The 25,555-nt window shown below is 39.0% G+C and overlaps 1 protein-coding gene across 1 annotated transcript in view; it reads left to right on the top strand.

Annotated features, from left to right (window-relative positions):
• Window positions 1–25,555, top strand: part of RHO (rhodopsin) — a 106,622-nt gene that overhangs the window by 66,225 nt on the left and 14,842 nt on the right. The window contains exon 4 of the mRNA XM_044078452.1: window positions 4,962–5,201. Within this exon, the coding sequence (XP_043934387.1) occupies window positions 4,962–5,201 (240 nt within the window). The remainder of the gene's footprint in view (window positions 1–4,961; window positions 5,202–25,555) is intronic.

Raw genomic sequence — 25,555 nt, 5'->3', positions numbered from 1 at the left:
ATCCAGGATAGCTGCCTTCCCAAATGGTTCAATTATGCATTTCTTAGCATTGAGTTTAAGACCATGGTTTTGGCACCATTTGTTAGTCAGAGATAGATCTTCTTGAAGAATGTTAGTGTCTGCAGGGGAGTCAATGATAATCTCCAGCTTGCAATCATCTGCAAACTTAGTCAGCCATAAACCTTTAGTATTTGCTTCCATTTCATAGAAATAAATGCCAAAAAGGAGCAGTCCCAGTGCCAGGCCCTGGGGGATGCCATTAATGACTGGCCTCTTGGTGGAGGTGGCGTCACCTATTTTGACCTCTTGCCACCCCCATAGTGCCTTTTTTAGGCAAGGCTCAAAAGTCAAACCCGCCCCCATAGACAGCACAAGAAACAAGAAACTAAGGGTAATGCTGCTTAATGCTAGAAGTCTTAACCTCAAGATGCATGCACTCGAAGCTCTCCTCAGTATGGAGAACATCGATATCTGTGCAGTGACAGAAACCTGGTTCAAGGCTCCAGAGAGCACCCAAGCACTACCAGGCTATACCTCATATCATGCTTTTCGGCCCCAAAACACGGACCGAACCACAAAAGGAGGGGGAGTTTCCATATTTATCAAGGATATCCACACCTCCAGGTTAGTGGCATTGCACAAAGTATCTGAGACCATCCATGTGCAACTAACAGTGGGCAAGACTGCTTTTCAGTTTATAGCATCCTACAGACCACCCTCTCAAAGTCAGGAATCCCACTCGGCTTTCCTGAAAACATTGGAGAACATGAAGATCTCTCTGAACACCATTATATTGGGTGACTTCAACTACCCAAACATTGACTGGGAGCACTACTCAAGCCCCAGCACCTTAGCCCAAAGGTTCCTGGAAATTATAAACTCAAATGCTATGGAACAACTAGTCACCACTCCCACAAGAGGGGACAACATACTAGACCTGATCATTACCAACATGGGGACTCTATGCTCCACACCAGAAGTATATCCCTCATTGGTAAGATCAGACCATAAATTAATTTCACTGGATGTCCACATCCCGACCCCACCCCAGCCCAGAAAACCACAGTGAAAAACTTCTCAAAAGCGAACTTCTCACTTCTCAAAACCAAAGTGGAATCCTTCAAGGCCCCAGGGCCAGTGGAAACTATGGCCCAAACTGCAGAATCCTATATAAACGCATTCTACGGACATCTCCAGGAATGCATGGATCATGCTATCCCAAACAAAACCAAGACCCAATCATCCAAAGGCAGGCATCCAGTCTGGTGGACCCCTGCCATAAATAAACTGTACAACAGAAGGAGGAAGCTACTACATGATAGAGCAAAATCCCTAATAGGGAAGGCATCTCTGATCAGTACTAGCAAAAAATTACGGTCCCTCATAAAATCCTCCAAGGCCAGCTTAGAGAGAAAAATTGCACAGGACACCAAAGACAATCATAAGGCTTTTTTCAGTTATGTTAGGAACCTGGGATACAACTCCCAGACTTGTTCTGAGTTGATTCTAAACGACAAAAAATACACTGAACCCACAGACATCGCCAATATCCTGGCAGACAGGTTCAGTGCAAACTTCTCCACCCCCCCCCCCAAAAGAGCAAGTATCTATCCCGGCAGAGGGCTGCCTCCCAAACATCACTGATGCTCAGGTGAAGGCTGCCCTCTCCAAAGCAAAAAACACTGCTTCCATGGGACCAGATGGCGTCCCAGGTTGCGTCCTACATGAACTCCAAGAGGAACTAATCCCTCAAATAAAACAGCTATACAATCTCAGCCTCACTACAGGATATGTGCCCACAGAATGGCGTACAGCAACAGTGGTCCCACTCCACAAAGGTGGAGCCTCTACGGACCCTGGAAACTATTGCCCCATAAGCCTGACTAGCTTAGTCTGCAAGGCTATGGAGAGGATCATCATGGAGCTCATAAACAAAGACATTGGGGACCTACAGACACTAGATCCTACCCAGTTCGGCTTTGTCAAGGGCAGATCCTGCCTTTTGAACCTGGTTGACTTCTTCGAAACAGTCACCAAAGCCATAGATGAAAGGACGGTAGTCCACACAGCTTATCTGGACCTTGCAAAGGCATTTGACACAATACCCCACTCGGGCATCATAGATAAGCTATCCAGCTTAAATATAAACCCCTATGTCACAAGATGGGTCACAAACTGGCTCAAAGACAGAACCCACAGAGTGAGAGTTGCTGGAGCCATGTCAGACTCGAAACCGGTCACAAGTGGCGTCCCACAGGGTTCTGTCCTGGGGCCACTCTTGTTCAGTATATACTTTTCCGAGGTACAGGCAAATGTGGGAGGACTATGGCTCACAAAGTTTGCAGATGACTGCAAACTGGGTGCCATAATCGACTCTCCAGCTGACACAAACATCCTTCAAAAAGGTCTCACAGAGACAGATAACTGGTGCCAGTGCCATGGTTTAAAGCTAAATGCCAAAAAATGTATAGTCATACCCTTTGGCAAAAACAATGTGCCCACAAATTACCACATAGGCGGAAACCCATTAAGTACAGAGAAAGTTATTAGGGACCTGGGGACCCAAGTTGATAGCAATCTCTCCTTTGAAAACCACATTGCCAAAGTGGTTAGAAAGACCTTCTACATAGCCCACCTCATCACGAAGGGTTTCACATCTAGATCAAGAGAGGTAATCGTGCCCCTTTATTCATCCCTCATCAGGCCCATCATAGAATACAATGCCCCTTTTGGGATGTACCTTACCCGACACCTGCAGCAATTAGAGAGACCCCAAAAGTATCTCACCAAGAGGATCCAGGGTCTCAAACAGATGCCATATGCTGCTCGGTTAAAAAAACTCCAGCTCTACTCAGTTGCATACCACCTACTTCGAGGTGATCTATGCCTGACATACAAAGCTATGTCAAATCCAGAATTAATGGACATGCTCCACCTCAGTAAATCTAAATCTCTTAGAGCCACACGCTCGAGGAACTTGAACCTCAGCACAGAAATAAATAGAACTTGCTGGAGGGACAGGTTCATAACCCAGAGGCTCCCTTCGCTGTGGAATAGAATTCCAGTTCATGTGAGGCAGAGCACCTCACTGAATCTCTTCAAGAAGAATCTCGATAGGTGGATGGGGGATTGTAGGTTTGTCCCAGGGATTACTCCCGTGTCACTATTAGACAGAGGCACAGTAAACTAAACCTTAAAAAGGGCACAGTATACTCAAATCAAGGGGTGGTGTAAGCCATACAGAATCGGGCTAGGCTTATAATTGCCCCAGGGCAGATAGCCTAGTATGAACCTATGAACCTATGAACCTATGAGTCCTATCAGTGAGCCAGTTGGCTGTCCAGCAGGTGATAAAAGGGTTTATACCTAAATTAATGCACTTGCCTATAATGCCTGAGTAGGGTATTGTATCAAAAGCCTTGGCCAGCTCAAGGTAAGCTATGTGCATAGTCTTACCTTCATCCAATGCTTTGGTGACCCTCACAAAAAAGTTCACCAGATTTAATAGGCATGACCTTCTTTAACAAAGCCGAACTGTGATGGTCCAACATTTGCACGTTACCTCATTTATCATGTCCATGATGATTCTTTCCATGGTCTTACATATGAGGCTGATAGGACTTATGGGGCTGTAGTTACACAGATCAGTGGTCCGACCCCTTTTGTGCAGGATAATGACTGTAGCCACCTTCCATTCCTTGGGCACAAAACCTGACTGAAGGCGCTTGTTGGAAAGTGATTCAAGTAGACCAGAGAGGTCATGTTTCATGCAATATATTAACCATCCTGGGATGTTATCAGGGGCCCATTGATGCAGTCTTTTTGGCCTTGAAAAGTGCATTGATGACCTGTTCCCTAGTACTGGTTGGGGGGATTGTGTTATGCTGTATTTCCTTTGGACTATCAGGGCGAGTGGGGGGAGAAATTTGAGCTGAACCTGTCAGCCAAAAGGTTGGCAATGGCCTCCAGTTCACTGTAGGTGATGTAATTTACAGTAAGGTAAACTTGCAAGGTTATAGATATAGACCCAATTGACTTACTGCCAAGATGCACAGTAATGACTGAAGTAATGGCCCCATATTAGAAAAGTAAAAATAGAAGGGATGTGTCATGTGGAGACCATATCTTTTCATGCATGAAGATGCAAACATGAAGATATTTTTTGTAGACTGGGATTACTTGCACATCACCTTTTATTATAGTTGGGCTATTGCCATTTATTGATTTATATTATACTTTTTTCCCAGGTAGGCTCACTAAGGATGTTGGCTTTACACTGAGGAGTGTACTGTGAGACAGAGAAACTGATTAGCTTGCTCAAGGTCATATCTTATGAGCAATACAGAGCTTTTGCTTCATAGGTGAGCAAATTAGTATCTGTGCTACATTTCCTCTTAAGTGTATTAAACTTTATCTCCAAAACTCATAAAAGACATTATAAATACAGAGGGAAGAAAGACGAATTGGTTCACAGGATGTTTACCTTCCATGAAAGGGAGGACACTGGCAGTCCTTCAATGGTGCCACATAGGAATATTAGGCTTTGCCCTTAGTTCAGTTCAGTGATGGAAGTAAAATAAGCATTATTCAGAGAAATGAGATAATGGCATAAACTGCAGCATAAATTAATACCAGAACTTCTAAGAGGTACATTGGTACAAATCATATGACATCTGTAGTGTCTTCCTTCTCTGAAATAATGCACTGGTTTAGAAGGTAGGCTCCACATGCAGTTTAGTACTGCTCAGGTTCCAACTAAGAATAACAGCTGGGGCTTAAAGAATAAAAAGAGCACTGGGGAAGTCATTTAACGGATTACTTAAATGAAAGAGGAAAACATTGCTAGTTAGAAGACTATAAGCAAAATAAATAAATAAATAAATAAAACGCTGGCACTAGGTTAATATTATTGCAGCAAATAAATTAAAATGTGGTTTAAAGCTCTCTTTCTTTTTTCCTAGGCTGCCGCTCAGCAGCAGGAGTCTGCCACCACTCAGAAAGCCGAGAAGGAAGTCACCCGTATGGTGTATATCATGGTCATCTCCTTCCTGGTGTGCTGGCTACCATATGCTTTTGTTGCATTCTACATTTTCACCCACAAGGGATCTGACTTTGGCCCCGTTTTCATGACTGCTCCTGCTTTCTTTGCCAAGACAGCTGCCTTCTACAATCCTGTCATCTATATTTTCATGAACAAACAGGTAAATAATGAAACAAGGTTTACTAGTCCACTGAGTTTGTTTTCTAATCTGCACCAGTTAACATATTTAGGATCTATTGTTAATGTTAGAAAGTACTACTTCAGATGAGCTGTTAGGAGAGTGGATAAACTGCACATATGTTGTCTGTCCTGAGCCCAAGAGGAGGCCTGGCTTACAGTGCAGTTCACAAGAAGAAGGGGTATCACAGAATTTGTGACAAAAAAAGCAACATAAGTAGGAAGGGAAGGGCGTGTACCAATAGGAACTTAACTGCCTCGTAGATACATATGTTGCTGTGTTGTTTTATATCCTTACTCTTTATACAGTACATGAATTAGAAGAAGTAATGCCACTACACAGACTTTTGTTTGCAGTGCCATGCTATGCAACACGTGATTCTAAGGACTTAATCATTCCCCGATCCTGGTTAAATGAAGGGGGGGGGGGTAAACAATGAAAAAAAAACAAATGATGGAATCCCTGCCCTCCTGAACTGTCAGAAGTAGCACCAACCTACATAAATGCAAAGGTTACTAACTAAGCCCAGGACTGCCTTGCAAAGGTATTTATTTGAAGTTTTACAACTGACCCTGCTAACCTGCATTTGAAAGTGGATTTGAATATTTGTTATTTATTTACTTATTTATTTGTTATGTTTGTTAATTGATATACTGAGCTGATGTAAATCAATGTATCTCAGTCACTGCCTGGAAAAGACATAAGGGTTGTTATAGAAACTATAGAAATGGTGCTACTGGTGCTTCACTGGTGAGTTCTAGTAGTGCTACAGTGATAATAAGTGATTTAAAGACATGAAAGAGCCACATTGAACAAAAGCTCATTAGTGACTCATTTACATGACTTTCTTAGGAGGGTCATAGGTTCATAGGAGGTTACTAGGCTAATGGCCCTAGGGCCTTTACAATCCTAGCCATGTCATACCTGTGTTCCCTAACTGACCTTGGTTAGATGGTCGTTATTTGCAGAGAGAGTCTATGATCAGTACTGACTGCCCCTGTCCATGAGGGATATAGGTGCCAATCCTAGGATGAATTTACAGTCTCCCATCCAATTGTCTAGATTACTCTTGAATAGAGTCATTGAGGAGTGCTGTTTCACATGAACTGGGAGTTTATTCCAGAGGAGTGGCAATCTCTGGGAGATGTATCTGTCTCTCCAACATGTTAATGTCACATGTTAGGTTGAGATCCCTAGAGTGATTGACTCTAGTGCCTTTTGATTTGCGAATGTACAGCATTTCCATTAGGGCAGGGTCAGAGGCTACTCTGTTGGCCAGGAACAAGTCAACTGAACACTGAACTCATTCAAGCCTGAAACACATTTTTTGTATATTTCCAGCTCACACCCATAGCTCCTTATAAAGTCCAAACCTTGTTGATGTCTGGCTTCTTTAACTAAGTAGCTTACCAGCTAATAATAGGCAGCATTAGAAAGTGCAAGGAGTTATTAACAAAATGACACTAAGATTGTTAATCTCGGATGGGCTGTAGTAGAGAAATTAAACACTATTTGCCACTTATTATTCATATTTTCATATTGTGTTCCTATTTTTCATAACTGAGAGCCCTACATGTTATTGAGGGGCATGGTGTGATATGCTATGGTGGGAGACAGGGAAATTCATTGTCAATGTCCATTTATATCACATTATACTTGAGATATCTCTAGTTGCTTGTTAGCAGTTATAAAAATAAACAATATTTCCATATGTACTTAATATTTCAAAAACCAAAGTGACTTACAAACTGTTACATTACATCAGGGTGAAATTATAGATGTTGAAGAAAACTATCTTTCATAGTTGCACTAGAAGCTGCACATTTTGAGAGATATTCACTATTATTTATGTTGTTAATTTTACGGTTAAGCATATGTTTTCATATTTCTATAAATATCTCAAACATGCACTCAAAAGAATTTCTTGCTGTCATGTGAAAGCTTATTTCTGGTTAACAAAGCTGTTCTAACAATATTTGTGTAGGTTGCACAGTTTCCAAGATATGAAAATTTGTGAAAGTTTAGCAAAAAATATAATTTGGGGTTTGTGTACATAATATAGTATTTATGGAAAGACCATGAATCCGCTGACTTTTATCATTTGGTTACTTCTTACTGGTAACATTGCTAGTTTTAATAGATTTTACTATTCAGAAAATATTTAAATTTATATATCTTATGCTTTTTAAGTTTATTTTTCAGAAAATGCTTTGGAGTTCAAGCTCTCTGTTGGCTGCTAGAGATGTGACATTCCATATTACATAGGTGTTAATGAGTTATCACAGGTGAAACAACTGTGTTAATATTTCCCCCAGCAAGCAACACAATGCTGTTACACAGGCACCTTTGTTTGCTGGGATAGTTTGACTGGGCTGTACAAGACCCGAGTCCTGAGAAAAAAGGCTATAATAATAATAAGAAGAAGAAAATAAAAATATGTTGAAGAACTAATCAAAATACAGTAAATGTAAAATAATACAGGGAATTTTAAAAATAAAAAATGCAATACCAAAGTACAATAAACTGCATTACAATAAAATGCAATAAGTGTTTAAAATAAACAATAAATATTGAAAATGTAATGGCAGAAAGCACTGTGAATCATAATTTAGTACAATACATATGAATGATTCATTTAGGAAGATGGGATGAAGAGGTGAAATCAGATGGATCGAAGACTGAGGTGTAGCTGAGTGAATTGAAAGGTGAGCGGGGAGTAGAGAGAGGAATAGCATAGAGGAAAAAGCAATGAGGCAAGTATGTTTTAGGAGGAAATGGTTAGAAGAGTATGAAATAGGTGGAGTAATGAAAGCAAAGTGAGTAGAATAATAGATTGGGAAGCCAGGAGGTTCTCTAGGGGTATGAAAAGGTAGTATTTAGTGAGATGTAGACATAAAAGTAAGGAATAAGAGTTGGACCATCCAGGGAGGCAGGAGCAGTCTCAAGAGATGAGGAGAAGGTCTTTAGTTTGCTTTTAAAGGTATGAGTAGATGATACTTGGTGGCTGATAACAGGAAAGGAGTTTCATATTTTTGATGTATAATGGAGTATAGAGAGTCCCTGAAAGTATTATAAGATTTCTTGACAATAACAAGGAATGAAGAGATCTTGGGGGAGTATACTACTTTAGTAAAGAGTTAAGGTAAGGGTCTTTATTTGCAAAGTAGAATATATTATAGGCAAACATTAGCTGAGGAAGGATTAAGTAGTTTGGGAATTTCAGCCAATGTCATTTTGTAAGGATAACACAGTGGTGAGTTGCATTTAGCATATTGGGAGCAAACTTAGCAATTTAGTTGTAGCATTGTTGTAGTTTTTTTTTTTAGTTGAGTTATATTATATTCTTAATAATTTGAGAGGCCTAGAGTAGATTTGACAGAAGGTAGGAAGTGGCCATTAGTTCTTCAGGGCATTCAGAGAAAGATAGAGGATCTATAAAGAAAGACTAGCTTGTAATGAGTTATTTTTATAAAATTTATGTGAATGTCAGATTTAAGCTGATCATCTATAACTATGCCTAATAGTTTTGTATTATAAACTGCCTCTATTTGAATATTTTTGGAAGAAGGAAAGAATTGAGGAGGTAGTCTTTTCAAATCAGTATGTCCGAAGGGTGAAAAGCATTAATTTAGTTTTGTACTAGCTTGTAATGAATTATTTTTATAAAATGTTGTATGTGAATGTCACATTTAAGCTGATCATCTATAACTATGCCTAATAGTTTTGTATTATAAACTGCCTCTATTTGAATATTTTTGGAAGAGGGAAAGACTTGAGGAGGTAGACATTTCAAATGAGTATGTCCTATGGGTGAAAAGCATTAATTTAGTTTTGTTTGGATTTAGGAGGCATTGAGACTGGGCGGGGCATGGTTCAAAGGAGGTAAATGATTCCTAGGTAATAAGACTATAGTGAAGATGTAGAGGAAGAAGTACAGATAAGAGTAGCATCGTCTGCATATTGGGCAAGAGTGGCATGGGAGGAGCTGGTATGCAGATTATTTTTCAAGAGGGTAAAAAGAAGGGGACCAAGGATTGAGCCTGGAGAGACTCTTGTAGTGACTGGCAAACAGGGAGAGATAGTTGAGTGCCATTTTAATGACCGAGTACGATTTCATAGATAGCTGGAGAAATAGTTAATTGTAATGGAAGAAAAAATAAGGAGAAAAAGTGTTTGGATTGATTTAAGATGGGAAATAGTATCAAATACCTTAGATTTATCAATGAAGATAGCAGAGATGAATTTATTTTCATCTCTGTCCTGGAGGACTGACGTTTTATATACATGAGCAAATACATCAACATAATAAATCAAATAACTATTTATGCAAGTGTCTACATGATTTCTTACCATATACATTACTAAAATTTATTAAATAGCCATAAACTGATCAGACAACATTGATTAATATTTCTGTATTCTTCTTCTTCTTTCGGCTTTTTCCCAGTTAGGGGTCACCACAGCGGATCACCTGGCAGTGGAGTTTTACAGTGTCGAGTTGCCAGCCCGGCACCTAACCTTCAACGGAAGACACACACATGCACACACTCATGCCTAGGGCCAATTTAGAGTATCCAATCCACCTACAGCATGTCTTTGGGATGTGGGAGAAACTGGAGCACCCGGAGGAAACCCATGCGACCACAGGGAGGACATGCAGACTCTGCACAGAAGGCACCCCAGCCGAGGATCGAACTGGAGAACCTCTTGCTGTGTGGCGGCAACGCTAACCGCTGCACTACCGTGGCCACCCGATTAATATTTTTGTATTAATGAGCACAATTTTATCCAGTAATTATATTTTCTGGTTATTTTGCTTGTTTTTTTTTCTTAATATCAGACATTTCTTTATGACACAAAGCAGTGACCGTATTTATAAATTCTGCAAATGATGGGATAATCTCATTTTTCCATTTACTTACAGTGTTACATAGTATGTATATTGACAAAAGCAAAAAATGGAAAGAAATCTGGGGAAAAAATAAACTGATTTGCAAAGATAACTTGCGCCTTGCACATGGATTGGAGGAGCAATTAAAATAACATAACTTGAGGAGCATAGGCAGAATTTTTACACCTGCATTATCAACTTCAAGTGTAGGTAGCGCCCTCTACCACCACTATAGATAGTGTATATTTTTAGCAGCATATCTTTTCAATACTGAAACAAACCTCTTGAACTGAAACACTTGAATAAGAAACCTATTTAATCAGCTTGATCTTCTGAAATTAAAAAAAAAACAGTTTAACAAAGGCTATAATTTAATAAAAGTATAGAAAATATCCCACTGTTTTTATTAAACTTGACATCTTAATTCATTTCATTGTAGAAAATAAAATATTTCCAAAAGCATACACAATGGCATACATGGAGTATGGTTGGCTACATCCACAAGTATCCTCTAACCATTCAGTATTTTCCTCTTGTCCCTTCATCTTCCTATCTTGGGTTAAAGTGCTACTTTATTCCCCCTTTCCTCTATACACCATACTATCCCTTCTTTCTACTTTTTTCTTTCTTTATATACCAAATGCAATATTTGAAGTCTGACTGAATATATTGCAGAAATAAAGTAAACAACCTTCTGGGTGTGCATACATTTTTAATAATATATTAAGACCGTCAAGTTTCCTTCATCTTGCTATATTCTGTAACAATGATTTTCTCACCACATCAGTTCTGCAATATGTATAGTTTATGTATAAAGTAATACAACAAAGTATTATGGCCTTGTTTGATTTGGGAGGTGAGTACTATTAATGCCTGAAAAGCATGGTGTTGCTTCTGAACTTAACCCTTCACTGATTGGGATTCTAGCAGAAGGGAGTGGTCTCTGATATCAAAGGCCTTGGTTGTCTATGAAGATTCCCTTTGTAATATTGTTTCATAGGATGTCATCTGTTATGGTGTAGACTGTTGACATTATGCTCTGACCAGATCAGAAGTGGAGTTGGTAGGGGTGAAAGGATTCAGTATGATTGTAAGTGGTGGTTCATTGCTAATAAACTATTTTTCTAACATTTTCCCTAGAGTTAGAAGGACTGAGATGAGTCTGAAATCTTTAGCTAAGGAGAGGTTAGATGTTTTTGGAAAGGTCATGATCTTGGTTATTTTCCATTCTTTTGTGCCATAATTCCTTTGATAAGGCAAATGTAGAGATGTTTTAAATAGGGTAAGGATGTGATACTCCCAAATGGGAGATGAATCATGGAAGAAGGCCATCACTTCCCTGACATGGGTCTATAGGGATGTTGTCAAGTGTTTTGCTAATGACTCTGGTGATTACTACTTTGAAACAGAATGGAGGAGAGTCAGAAATAATTTATTTTTGGGTGTGTGGGTGATTATTTGTAGGAGGAGTGGGGATAGGTATGATGGAAAATTCCAGCAGGAAGTCATGTAGGGTAAGATGCCCAGAAGGGGTATGCATAGTATTGCTTTGGTTCGTGTCTTTATTATACTTCCTGCAGTTATATTATTTTCTAGTCTCTAGAAATTCTTTTGAATGTGGAGAATTTTGTGTTGAGAAGTAGTTAGGAGGTTCGTTTTTGTCTTCTCTTGATCTTTTTGGCTAGGTTTCTTAAGTTATGAAATGATCTTCGTTTTCCTGTGTGTGTGTGTGGGGGGGGTCTTTTTCTAGTGGATTAAGCTTTCTTTTTAATTTTACATAGCATTTTGAGTTACTTTGCTAGCCATTTGTGGAGTGATGGCTTGACTGGTTTAGTGACGAGGGAAATCAGTATCTTGTAGTGAATGGAGTGCAGTGATTACTCTCTGATATATAGAAAAAGACAAATCAGTTAAGCACTTCTATAGTGCAAGACCTACATCTTAAAAAATGTTAAGCATCCCTACTTCATTTATTAAGCTTGGGTATCATGCTAGGCAGTTAATTCTGCCAGTACCGGACAGGAAACTATAGTAGCAGAACTAAAAGTGGCCTTCTCTCTGCCTGCTGTCTCTGCCAGTAATCTGTCCCTGACTTTCTCTGTAAAATAAGAAAATAGCAAAACAATTAGTACTTTTTTTTTCCTTTTCTGCAACTCCAGTTCCATGCACTAAAAAGAATCATGGTTTGGTCACTGATCTTAATCCTTTATTATGTGTTCTTGAAATGGATGCCAAGATTCACCTCTCAAGCTTTGCCTGAGAGATGAATTTCTTTGCGTCCATATCTTAAACACATAATAAGCTGGTTATGACTAGTGACCCAATCATAACCCTCTATGTAGTTTAAAAAGAAAGTCTGTACGGTTATTTGTTATCTTACTTGCATAGTATAACAAGACCATCCCAGGTGTGCTGAGCAAGCTGTGATGCTTGTATATGTATATCTGTCTATCTATATACATATACATATGGGTCCCTATCAAAAGAAAGAATTACCACAACATCAGATGTCAAAACAAGGAGACTGAAATGCTGAACGTTCAAAATAATGAAGTCTCACATCAGTGAAAGTCAGAACATCGGACAGCGCAAGTGAGGTATTGTGCGAGATCGCAATACAGCTGAGTTTGGGGTCTTGCCCATTCCCAGATGCAGTGAGACAGGTTTTATACATAATTAGCAGGGGGTGTGGGGGGTGCAAGGAGGCTTGCTGTCCTGTAAAGGCTTACATTTTTGGTGTCGTACACTATTAGCCTGATGCATGTCTGTTTGGTGTTCTGACATTTTATTTATTATTTACTTACATTTGTTGACCGGGAGAGTCCGACTGGATGCAGGTCCGTTTTCAGCAGAGGCTCGTGGAGAATTCAAATGTTACAGACATTATACAAGTTGAGAAACATATCATTTAAGAAAATTATGGACACTGTTACAACTGAAGAACTTCTCTGGTTCAATCCTTGGCTGGGGTGCCTCCTGTGCTGAGTCTGCATGTCCTCCCTGTGGTCGCGTGGGTTTTCTCCGGGTGCTCCGGTTTCCTCCCACATCCCAAAGACATGCTGTAGTTGGACTGGACACTCTAAATTGGCCTTAGGCATGAGTGTATGCGTGTTTGTCCCTTCCGTGGAAGGTTGGGTATCGGGCTGGAAACTCAACACCGTAAAACTCCACTGCCAATCATGAGCGGACAGGTGATCCACTGTGGCGACCCCTAACCAGGAAAGCCGAAAGAAGAAGAAGAAGTTACAGCTGGAGAACATAATACAAGATTAAAACAAAGTTGTAAAACAGCTGTAGACCATAAATACAAGTTTAAAACATAGTGACAGATGTTGAACATAGTTACAGATATAGAACATAATTCATCAGTAGACAACTGAAACAATGTTGTTTGTGAAGTACATAACAGACATTATCAATTTTTGCAATAAGAAGTTCTTACTGTATAGTAAGTAGCTAGGTTAATGAGCAACCGGGCTTGCTATAATCATAGTAGTTAGTGGGGTGCAGAGAGAGGTAGTGGGTGGGTGGAGTGGCTGCTATTAGAGGGGGAGTTGCAAGGGCATATTCTGCAAGTTTTTAGGTGCGCTTTTAGTAAAGATATGAAGTGGGTGCAAGATGTTACAGAGATAAATGAGGGTGGAAGGGAGTTCCATAATTTGGCTATAGTGCAGGAGAATAATGCTTCTCCAGCAGAGTTGCTGAGGTGAGGCTTCGTTACTTTGAATGTTCAGCATTCTGGTCTTGTCGTTTTGATGTTTGATGCTGTGGTAATTCGTTCTTACACACACACACACACACACACACATATATATATATATATATATATATATATATATATATATATATATATATATACATACATACATACATATGTATTGCCAAGATTGCACAGACTTGGAGAAGAGGGAGAAAGTGATAAAAAAGGGCAACTTCCACTTTCTCACTCTTCTCTGAATATGACAATGATTATGAGAAGTAAGCAGATTTTCAGTGATGATGTTCTGGATGCAGATTAGGTGGACGCTGACAAACACTAGGTTTTACCTGAAAACTAATTTGATGACAACAGACAGCAAGGCGGATATTCAGCGGACCTCAACAGAACTGATATAGAGTGCATATCCCAGTTTGCATGAAGAGAAAAAAAGAAGCTTAGTATTTACAACCTGGAGAACAGTGACAGGCCATGACAACAATTTCCAAGGACCTTTACAAAATTAAAATTCAAGGGCTACAAATAGCTTTTATAAGAAGACAAAGAGTCAAACAAATACAAGGGACACAATTTTAAAAAAGGCGATTAATTAGAAATATCATAAAGAAGAACTTCTTTACCAAAAAGGCTGCAGATGCATAGACCAGCCTTGCTATTAAGTTGTTTGCTGAAAACAGAGGTGAAGGGAATCCAATAATGTGTGAAACAGGCTAAGAGAAAACACAGACTATTTAGTGTAAATCCTAACTTTGATACCAGCTATCTGACCATCATTGAAAGTAATGTTTTGAGGGCCATTTCCTTAGGGGTGGGGCTTTACCCTCAACCCTCATGCAGAAGACAAATTCCAAGTTACATTTACTCCAGACTGACAGCTGACAGGTAAGAATAAGACAGCTGACAGGTAAGAATAACTTAGATGACCTTGCTGTTCATATAACACCCTCACCCTACAAACACTCTGCTTCATTCCAATAGTGTGAATGATGGAGACAGACAGGATACTGCTGTAGTAACCAAATGAAGGAGACAGGACAGGATACTGCTGTAGTACCCAAATGATGGAGACAGGACAGGATACTGCTGTAGTACCCAAATGATGAAGACAAGACAGGATACTGCTGTAGTACCCAAAGACAGTATCTAACTCAGAAATACACCTTAACGGTAAGCATAGTAGATATGGTCAAAAAGTTTTGAATTCTATAGCCACTGTTTCTTCATTCAAGTTATGTACAACTCACAACTAATCCAATGTCTCTTACTAAGGGAACTCACCAAGAAAGACCTCCTATTCCTTCATTAGCAGGCAATGTTATCCACCCAGTTTCACCACCAGACCCATGCATCGCTCAAAATGTAGCAAAATAATTTCAGTTACCAAACTGAGATGGAAAAGCTTTACTTGTCATCCTTTAAAGTTGTATAATTTCCCAACAGAGGAAGACTGCTAACCAGACAGACACTTTGCAAGAGGCATAAAAAACTCAGAAGGAAACCGTTCGAGGAGGGGCGGTCTTCAACTGTAAAAGCAATACACGTATGACTTACTAAATTGCTGGTTGGACTTTTTTGTTAATATTGCTGAGTAATGCTACTGCAGTCCTTATACATCATTATATTAGGTCATTCACAGAAGTAGACAAATGACTTGACAGCCAGGAAGCTGAAGAAGTAGGGAGGGCTTGTACATATCTTTTTAAACATCTGACAGAAAAAAAGCTTAAAAAATCAATTAAAATTAAAAAAATAAATAAATAATGCATAAAAAGGTGCCCCTCTGCTCTCTATCACCTTAGGCCATTCAGAAAGCAGGTAAAAGGACCTAGGACCCACATCAAATATACTTTAGTAGTGTCGTCCCTGTCAGCATTGACCATATACCATGAGCTGATACTGCTTGCTGTTTTGACGGAAGAGGAAATATGGATGGGGCTAGAGAAATATTTTGTGAGTTCTTTTCTCTCAGTGATTAGATGTTACGCTGAGTTTTTTTTTTTTCTGGCCCTGTGGCAGCTTTTTCTACTAAATCTCTAAGTTCTCCTGTCCATTTTTTCCTCCCCCAACTTACCACGATGAATACTGATGGACTGGATTAGCTACAAGCAGAGTAAGGAGGAAGACATAGAGGAAATCACAGCAACCTGGTCATTGCTCCCCAATGCCAGAGGCTGCTTTTTTCTTATTATTATTATTATGGGAGGGGGTTGACATGTGCAAAAACAACCAAAATATAATGAAATAATTATGAAAACAGAAAAAAAATTCTAATAAAAAGGCTTTATTAAACTTTAGGACTGCAAGTTAAGAAATTTGTTCAAGAAGTTATAAACAATAATGAAAAACTTCACTTAAAATCAATCAGGACAGCATAATAATTATCCAGTTAATCTATCACAACAAAGCCCCAAAGGTATCTTGAGATTTAATCCATGAGGTGCCACGGTTTTGAATTTCAAAATGTATGTAGCCTCCATTATTTCCAACTTTTTCTTCTATAATTCAAAACTTGTCAAGCATTACATGCAACCAGTTTCATTACAAAAAACTTTAAATGTTGTACTTCCTCATTATGACATTCCCTTAAGCGGTCAGAAACATAATTTTTAACATTCCCAAAATAACATTCATTTAAATAATCCATAATTCCTATTTTTATTGAACGTATAGCCATACCTATATAAATCAATGCATGTGAACAAAAACAATGTAAACAACCATATTAGATAAGCATGTAAAAACAATTCCTAATATTGACATTACCAGAAGATAATCTGAAATCTAACTGAGATGAGACAAAAGAACAACCCCTTTCAGCTGTTTTGCTGTTTGACATGTATTTTTGTCTGCAGGGTCAGCCATCTCTGATTTCTGATTCTCTCCATATCTCAGTGCACATTCCTTCCACAGGGGCCAATGCACATGGGAGCATGCTCTGGACATGTCCCTTCGCCGGTTGTGTCTCCGCTCTGTAGATGGGCTGACTTTACAGCATTGTGACCTATGAATGCCATGTGACTGGGCAGAGGAGTAGGCATGAATGGGTCATCACACTGCAGCCATTTGTTCACTGACTGGTAAAGGGAGGCAGCATATCAACCAATGTGCTAACATCACTCAATTATTTCATGTGAGGTATGGAGTGGAAGTGATGAGGGGTCACCCCCCCCCCCACAGTAACGCAAACCTCTAATTCCCTGCCCTCATGCTAATCAGATTATGCTGCTAGTTTCTGCTCCTTGTTTTCCACGAGAGACCCAGCACATTCCCAGATCCTACCTTCCCAGAGAGAGGTCAGCAGGCATATTCTGACCATTTCTCTCTCACCTCAGCCAGCTCCACCAGTGCCGAAGACACTACTGAAAATCATGTTGTCCAGGCCATTGTCAGGGTTTTATTCATCTACACCAGCAGAGGTAGCCATACACTTGATTCTTTTGGAACTGTACAGTCTCACATTCAGTAGGTGGCTTACAGTAAAGGGAATACAGATGAGGGATTCTCAAACAGTGGTAAACTGTAAATGAAAAAAAAAGAAATAACTGGATAAAAGAAAGGAAGCTAGATTCAGTGCAAAAGTCTAAATTCGATTGCTCCATATTCTTTTAGCATTCACCTTGCCAGGCAGTCTAATGATTCACATGCTGACCCTCTCTATATGTAACAGTAGGTAGTGTAAGAGATGGTAAATCAATCTGAGAACTTGCCCCCCCTCATATATATATATATATATATATATATATATATGTGTGTGTGTGTGTGTGTGTGTGTGTGTGTGTGTGTGTGTGTCTGTGTGTGTGTGTGTGTGTGTGTGTATATATATATATATATATATATATATATATATTATATATGTAAAACATCTTCAGCAGAGTAGTTGTCTTACCCCCTACTTTAGCCCTGCCCCTTTTGAATTACAAAGTGTCATACCATTCTTCTAAGCTGCTCCATATTTAGGTATAAGGAAGTCAGTTTGGTGTATGTCAGGAAATCCATCTTAAAAGACCTTCAGAGTTGAATATTGGACTCACTTAGCCTGACAACCAGATTCTTCACCTAACCATATGTGAGATTATCACCTCATTTACATGTTCTATAAATTAAGTTCAATGTCTTACTTTACATATGGCCAGGGAGCTCCACTTTTATAACCCGGGAAAGAGTTTCTGTCTGAACTACTGGCCCACCTCTAAGTTCAGCTTACTGTATGAATCATGTAAAAGGATCATACTGACTGCTAAAAAGTTACTAAATAAACAACACAGCTTCCTTTCTTCTCATGGAAGTAGTGTCACTCACTCAGAATTTTGTATGTTTATCCAGGTTGTATTTTAGGATGCTAGATTAAAATGTTTCCTCTGAAGGATGAAAGAGTCTTAATTGTGACTTGGATCCACAAAGCCTATGTGGTCAAGATTAGTGGCAGAGCCAGGAAATTATTGAACTTTTTTTTGTAGGAGCATTGACTCCATGGCCTCATACAGGTGAAAAGGTTTCATCTCTTCTCATTTCAAAAACAGATTTTGACATTACAAAACTTTTGTGTTAATTGTTTTCTATCCATGTCCATGAACCGTTTAGTCAGTCTCATCTGTACAGGCTTTGCAGAACTGAGCCATGATCAGGGAAATGGATAGCTTTACTGAACTGTCTGAAGAGCTTAAGGTTGTAAGTTACACCCCATTACTATTATTACGACAATCATTATCCACCTTCAATGTTGTTATCAGTCTCTATCCAAGAAATGAACACCACTGCAAAATCACTGAAAAAGCTAACTGCCCACCTGTGAAATAACGTGCTGAGTTTACACTTACCTCACAACTACTCAGACTTACAAAGAATGAGACCTTCCTCCCACTAGCCTGCAGACTAGCCTGAGATGCACCACCATACAGCCTTAGAAAGCTTAACCACCCAGGTCTTCTTCAAACCCCCAGACTAGGCTTCAATGTACAGACCATGTTTTCTCAGTCCTTGGTCCCAACTCTGGAAACCTTTCTCCATTCTTTTCTTAAAGCTCATTCCTTTTAACCCATTTTTCACTCAGAACTAAAGCACATTACAAGACACTAGGAAAATGCAACTTATCTCTCCCTTCTGGTCGTGTAATTTAACCTCTTCCTAACCTATTTCTCTCTACATGACTTGCTCTGACTCAGTTTTTCATTGTGATTCTTTCAACACACCAACTCAGATATCCACTCTATATAATGCATGTAAATATTGTGTTTTGTCAGTTAATCTATATACAATGTCTTAAGACTATTGTCTTTATATCCTCAAGCCAACCATGATATTTACTTTGAATATAATACATGTAACTATTGTACTTTGTCATTCACTTTGTATATATTGTCATATGTCTATTGTGTTTACCCCGGGCTGAGTCTGATATAGGGCTAATGGGATCAGTGCTCTACCACAGGTAACATGTTCAAAACAAAATAAATAAAATAAATTGATGTGCATGATGAGAAATCTTTTAATGTTTATGACTAAACCTATTTTGTGCAGTGCATTTACACCATGTCTAAATAACTTGTTGTTGGTCAGTACATTATCCTGGGTAATATATACTAAATAAGTAAAAAGACAATTGAATAAATCATTCTAAATAACCAGGCATAGCAAGAGAAATTAAACCTTCAGTCTCTTACCACTGCTGGGTTTTATAGAGTTTTCCCTAAAGTCTGTCTTGGACCTTTTGTTCTCCCCCATTTATTAACTACAAGCTTACAGCCTGTTCCCATCATTATCTTTTAAAGATGTATGATATAGTGGACCCTGAGCAAAACATGTAACCCACATACAGATGCTACAGAATGGCCAGGTTTGAATGAATCATTGTCTATGACACGTTTTTTAAGGTTAAAAGCCTTAGAGAGATAGTCATTTAGCTTTAAAATGTGTAATTATTTATTCATCTTAAATCTATATTATGTGAGTGAACATAATGCATTTATACTCATGTTTTTTTAAAAGGATGCTAATGTTTCTGTATCAAACAGTGACTTTCATTGGATATTTTATTGGAGGCATGGCTGTAGTTGACTATAAAATCTCATTCAAATGTGATGATATTCTGAGGAAGTTTCTGATTTGACAGAAACAAAAGCACTTAAGTTAATGTTTTTTTTTCATTTACAAGGACCAGTATTGGTACTGCGAGGTTTTTTAACAAAGGAATTTGTGTTCGTGCACAAGGACCAGCACTGGTATTGTGTGTAACTACTTTTTTATCTACTGCATTTTATTTCCGATTCAAGTTTGGTTATTGAGTCTACCTTCAGCATGCTACTTTTTTATTTAGAGAGTTCATTGAATCAGAACCAGTCAAGGTTAGCAGATACCATACTACATTATTTTGCTATTGGAACCATTTTATTATGCACCTCTAAATTCCAAAAATCTACTACTTACACTAATGCCCTTTCTATTGCAACCAGACTGCATCTTACCATTAATATACCTTTCTCAGCAAAGCCTGCTGGGTTACCTTAGTATCATATAAGCATATTTTATTTATTTTATTTATTTTACATTTGTTGACCGGGATACTCCGACTGGATACATGTCCATTTTCAGTGGAGGCCCAGGGAGAAAAACTCCAAAGGTAGTTACAAAAGCAAATATACATAGTACAAATAAGCACAGTTTACAGCCTCTATAGAGACATGTAAGTTATACAATCTCACAAACTTATGATATAGTTTAACAAAATACAACTCAAATAAATTGCAGGTGTAAAAGAATTGGTACAAAAATATAACTGAGGTTTAGTCAGGATTGGAGCAAGGACATAACCGATAAGAGTTGAAATACTGTTTGAGACTTTTCTTAAATTGAGTTAGGGTAGTCTCTAAAGTAATGTCAGCAGGTAGTGAGTTCCAAGTTTTGCCAACAGAATTGGCGAACAGAGAGGCACCAGCTGAGTTGTTGGATTTGACAGTCTGAACTACCAGTCTATTAGATGAGCAAAGTGGTCTGGGGTTGACGTTTTTAAGTTTTAATTTTAATTAATTTTAATTTTAATTTTTTTTATTTTAATTTTAATTTAATAAATTTTAATTTTAATTTTAAGTTTTACGTTTTTTTTTTAAGTTTTTAATGTTTTTAAGTGCAGGTGTATTTTCAGGTTGGTTTAGTACTTTATGAGCCACTATTAGTTGGTTGTACTGAATTAGCCTGGACAGTTCCAGCCACCCAAGATTATTTAGGTTTGTACAGTGATGTGTTCTGTAGGGCAAGCCATTGGCAAATCTAGCTACATGACTATAGCAGCTAGAGAGTTTGTTAAGATCAGTTTTGTTTAAATTGGTAAGTAAAGGGGAGGCATAGAGAAGGGTAGAGAGCAGATGAGTGCTGGCAATAGCAGTTCTAGCATGTGGGGTTAGGAATGGTTTAATCCTGTATAGTGCGACAAGTATTTTTATGAATGGTTTTGATAGTTTTATTGACATGCATATCAAATTTAAGATGGTTATCTACGATAACACCTAGGAGTTTTGTATAGACATCTGGGGACATTATGGTGCCATTATTAGACTTAATGGGGAAGGATAATACTGAGGACCTTCGAGTGGGGGAAAAAGTAGTAGCTTAGTTTTGTTGGGGTTTAAAATCAGATGATGATCAGAAAGCCAATTTTCAACTATGTTAAAAGTATTCTGAGTTAATGTCTGCAAATCTGGCTGGGAGGTGGCAGAGAAAATCAAGTTGGAGTTGTCTGCATATTGAATGCAGTTTGCTTTTGGGATAACAGTATGGTGGTCATTAATGAAAATGGAAAACAAAAGATGTCCCAGAATAGACCCCTGGGGGACACCTAGGTAAGAGGTTAGGTAGTTGATTCTGCCATAGGACAGCTTGCTGTCTAACACAAATAAGATTGGAACCATTGGAGAGAATGTTTGTCTAAAGAAATTGTTTTCAGGGTGTGGATGAATAGTTGGTAATTAACCATATCGAAAGCCTTTGAGAGATCCAAGAAAGGGCTGAGGATAATTTGTTATTGTTTCTGCTATAGTTTATAGCATTGGAGAAGGTGAGGAGGGCTGTGGTGGTACTATGATGTGGCCTAAAGCCATGCTGAGAGTTAGCAAGTAGGTTGCTCTGGATTAGATAGTGCAGAAGCCGTTTATGGATGCACTTTTCCATAATTTTAGCTAGTGGTGACAAGATAGCTATGGGTCTAAACTTAGATAGTTCAGTAGTGCTACCCCCTTTATAAAGTGGTATGACATGAGATATTTTCCAGTAGACAGGACTGTAGCTTCTGATATGGTATGATTGATTAGAATGGAGATGAGATATGCTATGGCATCTGCAGCTTTTTGCAGATACTCAGCAGGGAGAAGCTCAGCAGATAAGGTAATAGGTTTTAATTTTTTGATTAGGGTGCGAATAAAAGATGTTGAGACTGGTTGGAAGCTAAAGGAGTGCTGGGTACTGGGAATGGCAACCTGCATGTTAGAAGAACCCTGAGGTAGCTGGCCAGCTAGGGTCTGGATAGTCTCAGTGAAGAAACTATTGAAGGTGTTAGCGACATCCTCTGGTAGTTTATCAGTAGAGGTTGAGGGAGTTGGTGTGGTGGTTTGTCCTGGGTGCAGTAGTTTATTTATGCCTGCCCAAAACTTTTGTGAGTTATTTTGATTTCTCTGCTGGAGATGGAAGTAGACATTTTTTTCATCTAGTAAAATGGATCTTTTTGTCTCATTCCTTAATTGCTGATATTTAATTTGATCTAGTGGGGCTTTAGTGATACGCCATATGGCCCATGCCTTGTTTCTGAGTATGATTTTTGATTTGGTGTCTTTAGAGAGCCAGGGTGCAATTTTTGTTATGTTCCCAGTGGAGCGAGCCGGAGCATGAGAATCAAGGATGGCAAGGAATTTATTGTTAAAGTAACAACAGCTTCATCCAGGGGCAGGGGTTTTAGGGCAGACCAATTGCATGATTTGAGCTCATCTTGAAACTTGGTAGGGTTAAGGCTCTTATTATTTCTAACTGTTCTATATGTGGGGTGGTGGTGATGACTGGCTTTGGGTTTAAATATAAAGGTAAGAAGGTGACCACTGAGGTCATCAGGGTGGGTCCCTGATGTATACATTTGGGGGTGACTATTGATTAGTATCCAGTCTAGTATAATTACTTTGTGAATAGACTTGCCTATCCTGGTGGCGGTGGATATGGCCTGAGTAAACCCATATAGGTTTACATGGGTAGTAGGAGATTCTGAGGAGCAGGAGTTCCAGTTTATGTTAAAATCTCCAAGTACTATGGTTTCTTGGGAATAGGTATTAGCTAACCAGTGGAGGATGTCTTCTAGGGTACTGGTATTATTCCTTGGGGGAATGTACATGCAGACAATATTTATGCATTTGTGTTTATTAATCTAAAATTTGGTAGAAAGAATTTCTGCATTATTGACCTGGGGTGGTTGTATGGGGTCTATAGTAACATTTAGTGTAGATTTAAAGAGTACAGCTACCCCACCTCCCTTCCTAGTAGCACAGTCAAGTCTACGTATGTTATAGCCAGGTGGTAAAACTTCATTATCTGAAGTTGATGGCTTTAACCAGGTTTCAGTTAGACACAGTATATCAGGGGAGTGGAATGCTAATAGGGCATGCAAGCTATGTACCTTATTGTTAATGCTTCTAATATTTTTATGGCAGACCAGGAGGGAGTTGGGGGACCTATTTATAGTTAGTGTTTTGGTAGGGTTACTAGAATAAGAGGTAGGGCTATCAAGACTGATTGGACCAGGGTTTGGGTGAATGTCTCCAGCCATTGTGAGGTTATAGTGTAAGTTAATAATAAGCTTCAAGAATTTACTTATTAGTTTTTGATAGTGTTTGAATTTTGAGCTGATGTATCTAGAGTTAATAGGCTGATGGTTTATTATGGTTATGGAGTTGGAAATAGGGCAAATTATTGGGTGACCTTTCATATTAGATGTAATTGGGGTGGTGGTTTGATATTTTGGGTAATGAAATCCTAGGTAGTACTGATTTTCATAAGAGGAGAGGAGATATGGAATTAACATAAGGGATAGCAGAGAAAGTGGAGACATTGTATTAGATGGTGACATAATAGGTGGCAGAGTTATAATCTTTATTATATTGTCACCAGGATATGGAGGAAGGACAGGAAATGGAGGCGGGAGGTTAGGGGCTAAGTTTAAAATGAGAAGTACAATACTGATTAGTTCTGGTCAGAGGGGTGTGGTTAAATGGCTATAAATTTAGCAGTACTGGGGACGGGTGGGAATTGGGGGCAGGGAGGCGTGCGGAGCGAGGACAAGTGGAACAGGGCTTAACCAGACACACAGATCTGCAAATATAAGGTAAGTACACTAGGGAGTTATAGTAGACTGTTTAAGTTCTGTTTTACTGCTTAAAATATTCCTTTAGCAATTTTAGGCGTTGGTAACACTTTTTCTGTTTATACCTACAGTTTTTACTTATAGCAGAATGCCACTAATTGTTGTTATTAATATAGGGGAAATACTTGTTTACAGTCACCAGTATTCCTTCGAGCTAGCTACTTTTAATATTTATTTAATATTCCTGTCACTACATAGTTTACTATAGCTACTACTTGTATGGTTTTAATCATAGGATAGCTTAGTTGTAAGACGGCACTATTTATACCTTTTCTTACCCATTCTGCCATCTACCTGGGTTGAATATCCAGGATACAATGGTGTATTGCACTTCACCTACAATAAAGAAAATAGGTCTGATTCATTATCTGTCACACCACCGGTCGCGTGGGTTTCCTCCCACATCCTAAAGACATGCGGTAGATGGATTGGACACTCTAAATTGGCCCTAGGTGTGAGTGTATGCGTGTGTGTGTGTGCCTTCTGTGGCAGGTTAGGCGCCGGGCTGGCAACTTGACACTGTAAAACTCCACTGCCAATCATGAGAGGACAGGTGATCCACTGTGGCGACCCCTAACCGGGAAAAGCCGAAAGAAGAAGAAGAATAAAATGACACAAGCCACACTAACTACTTTCCTCAGTCTATGTTGTATGACCAGTCTCATCTGCGATTTTCTTTCAGGTTTCCTAGGTAAAACATCAGTCTCTTTTCCCATTTGCACATCTTTACTAGCTCACTATTTTCAGCAAGTAAAATGTTATCCCACCTCTCTACTTCAAGATCTATTAGCTGCTCACATGTCAAATAAGCCTCTGCCAGTTTAAATGCACCTACCCATCTAATGTAGAGCTTCTGTTCAGTGCCTGCATGGCTCTATTACCCTCCTCACCCTGTCATCCTAAGCACCACCCCCAAAGTCCATCCAAACTTGTTTTAGCAAGCTGCTCCCCGTCATTGATGTGATACTTCACTTTGCTGTATCTAACCACTGTGCTCTCTCAGTCTGGTCTGTTTTACTCAGCTTGCTACCTCTAGGATCCTCACCTGGACTTTAGAAGATGTCTGACGGGAGGATCTTTTGTGTATGTAATATGTTTGTTGCTGTTACTGTACCTCACTCTGCATCATACACAAATGTTCTCTCAATGCACAAGAGATGTGGAATGTAGTACTTTGCAAATTTCTGGCTTTGACTCATGACTCATTGCTCAGCTCTTGAAATATCTGGGCTCCTGCACAGCTGTAATTGTTTTATGCAGTTTGACAAAAAGAACATGTATAAATAACTACATTCATAAAATTAAGAAAGCCTCCCTGGAGTAATAAGTTAAAAGTG

This window comes from Protopterus annectens, chromosome 7.part1 (assembly GCF_019279795.1).
Source record: "Protopterus annectens isolate FY-2018-M chromosome 7.part1, PAN1.0, whole genome shotgun sequence".
NCBI lineage: Eukaryota > Metazoa > Chordata > Ceratodontiformes > Protopteridae > Protopterus > Protopterus annectens.
This window is presented reverse-complemented; position numbering and strand designations above follow the sequence as displayed.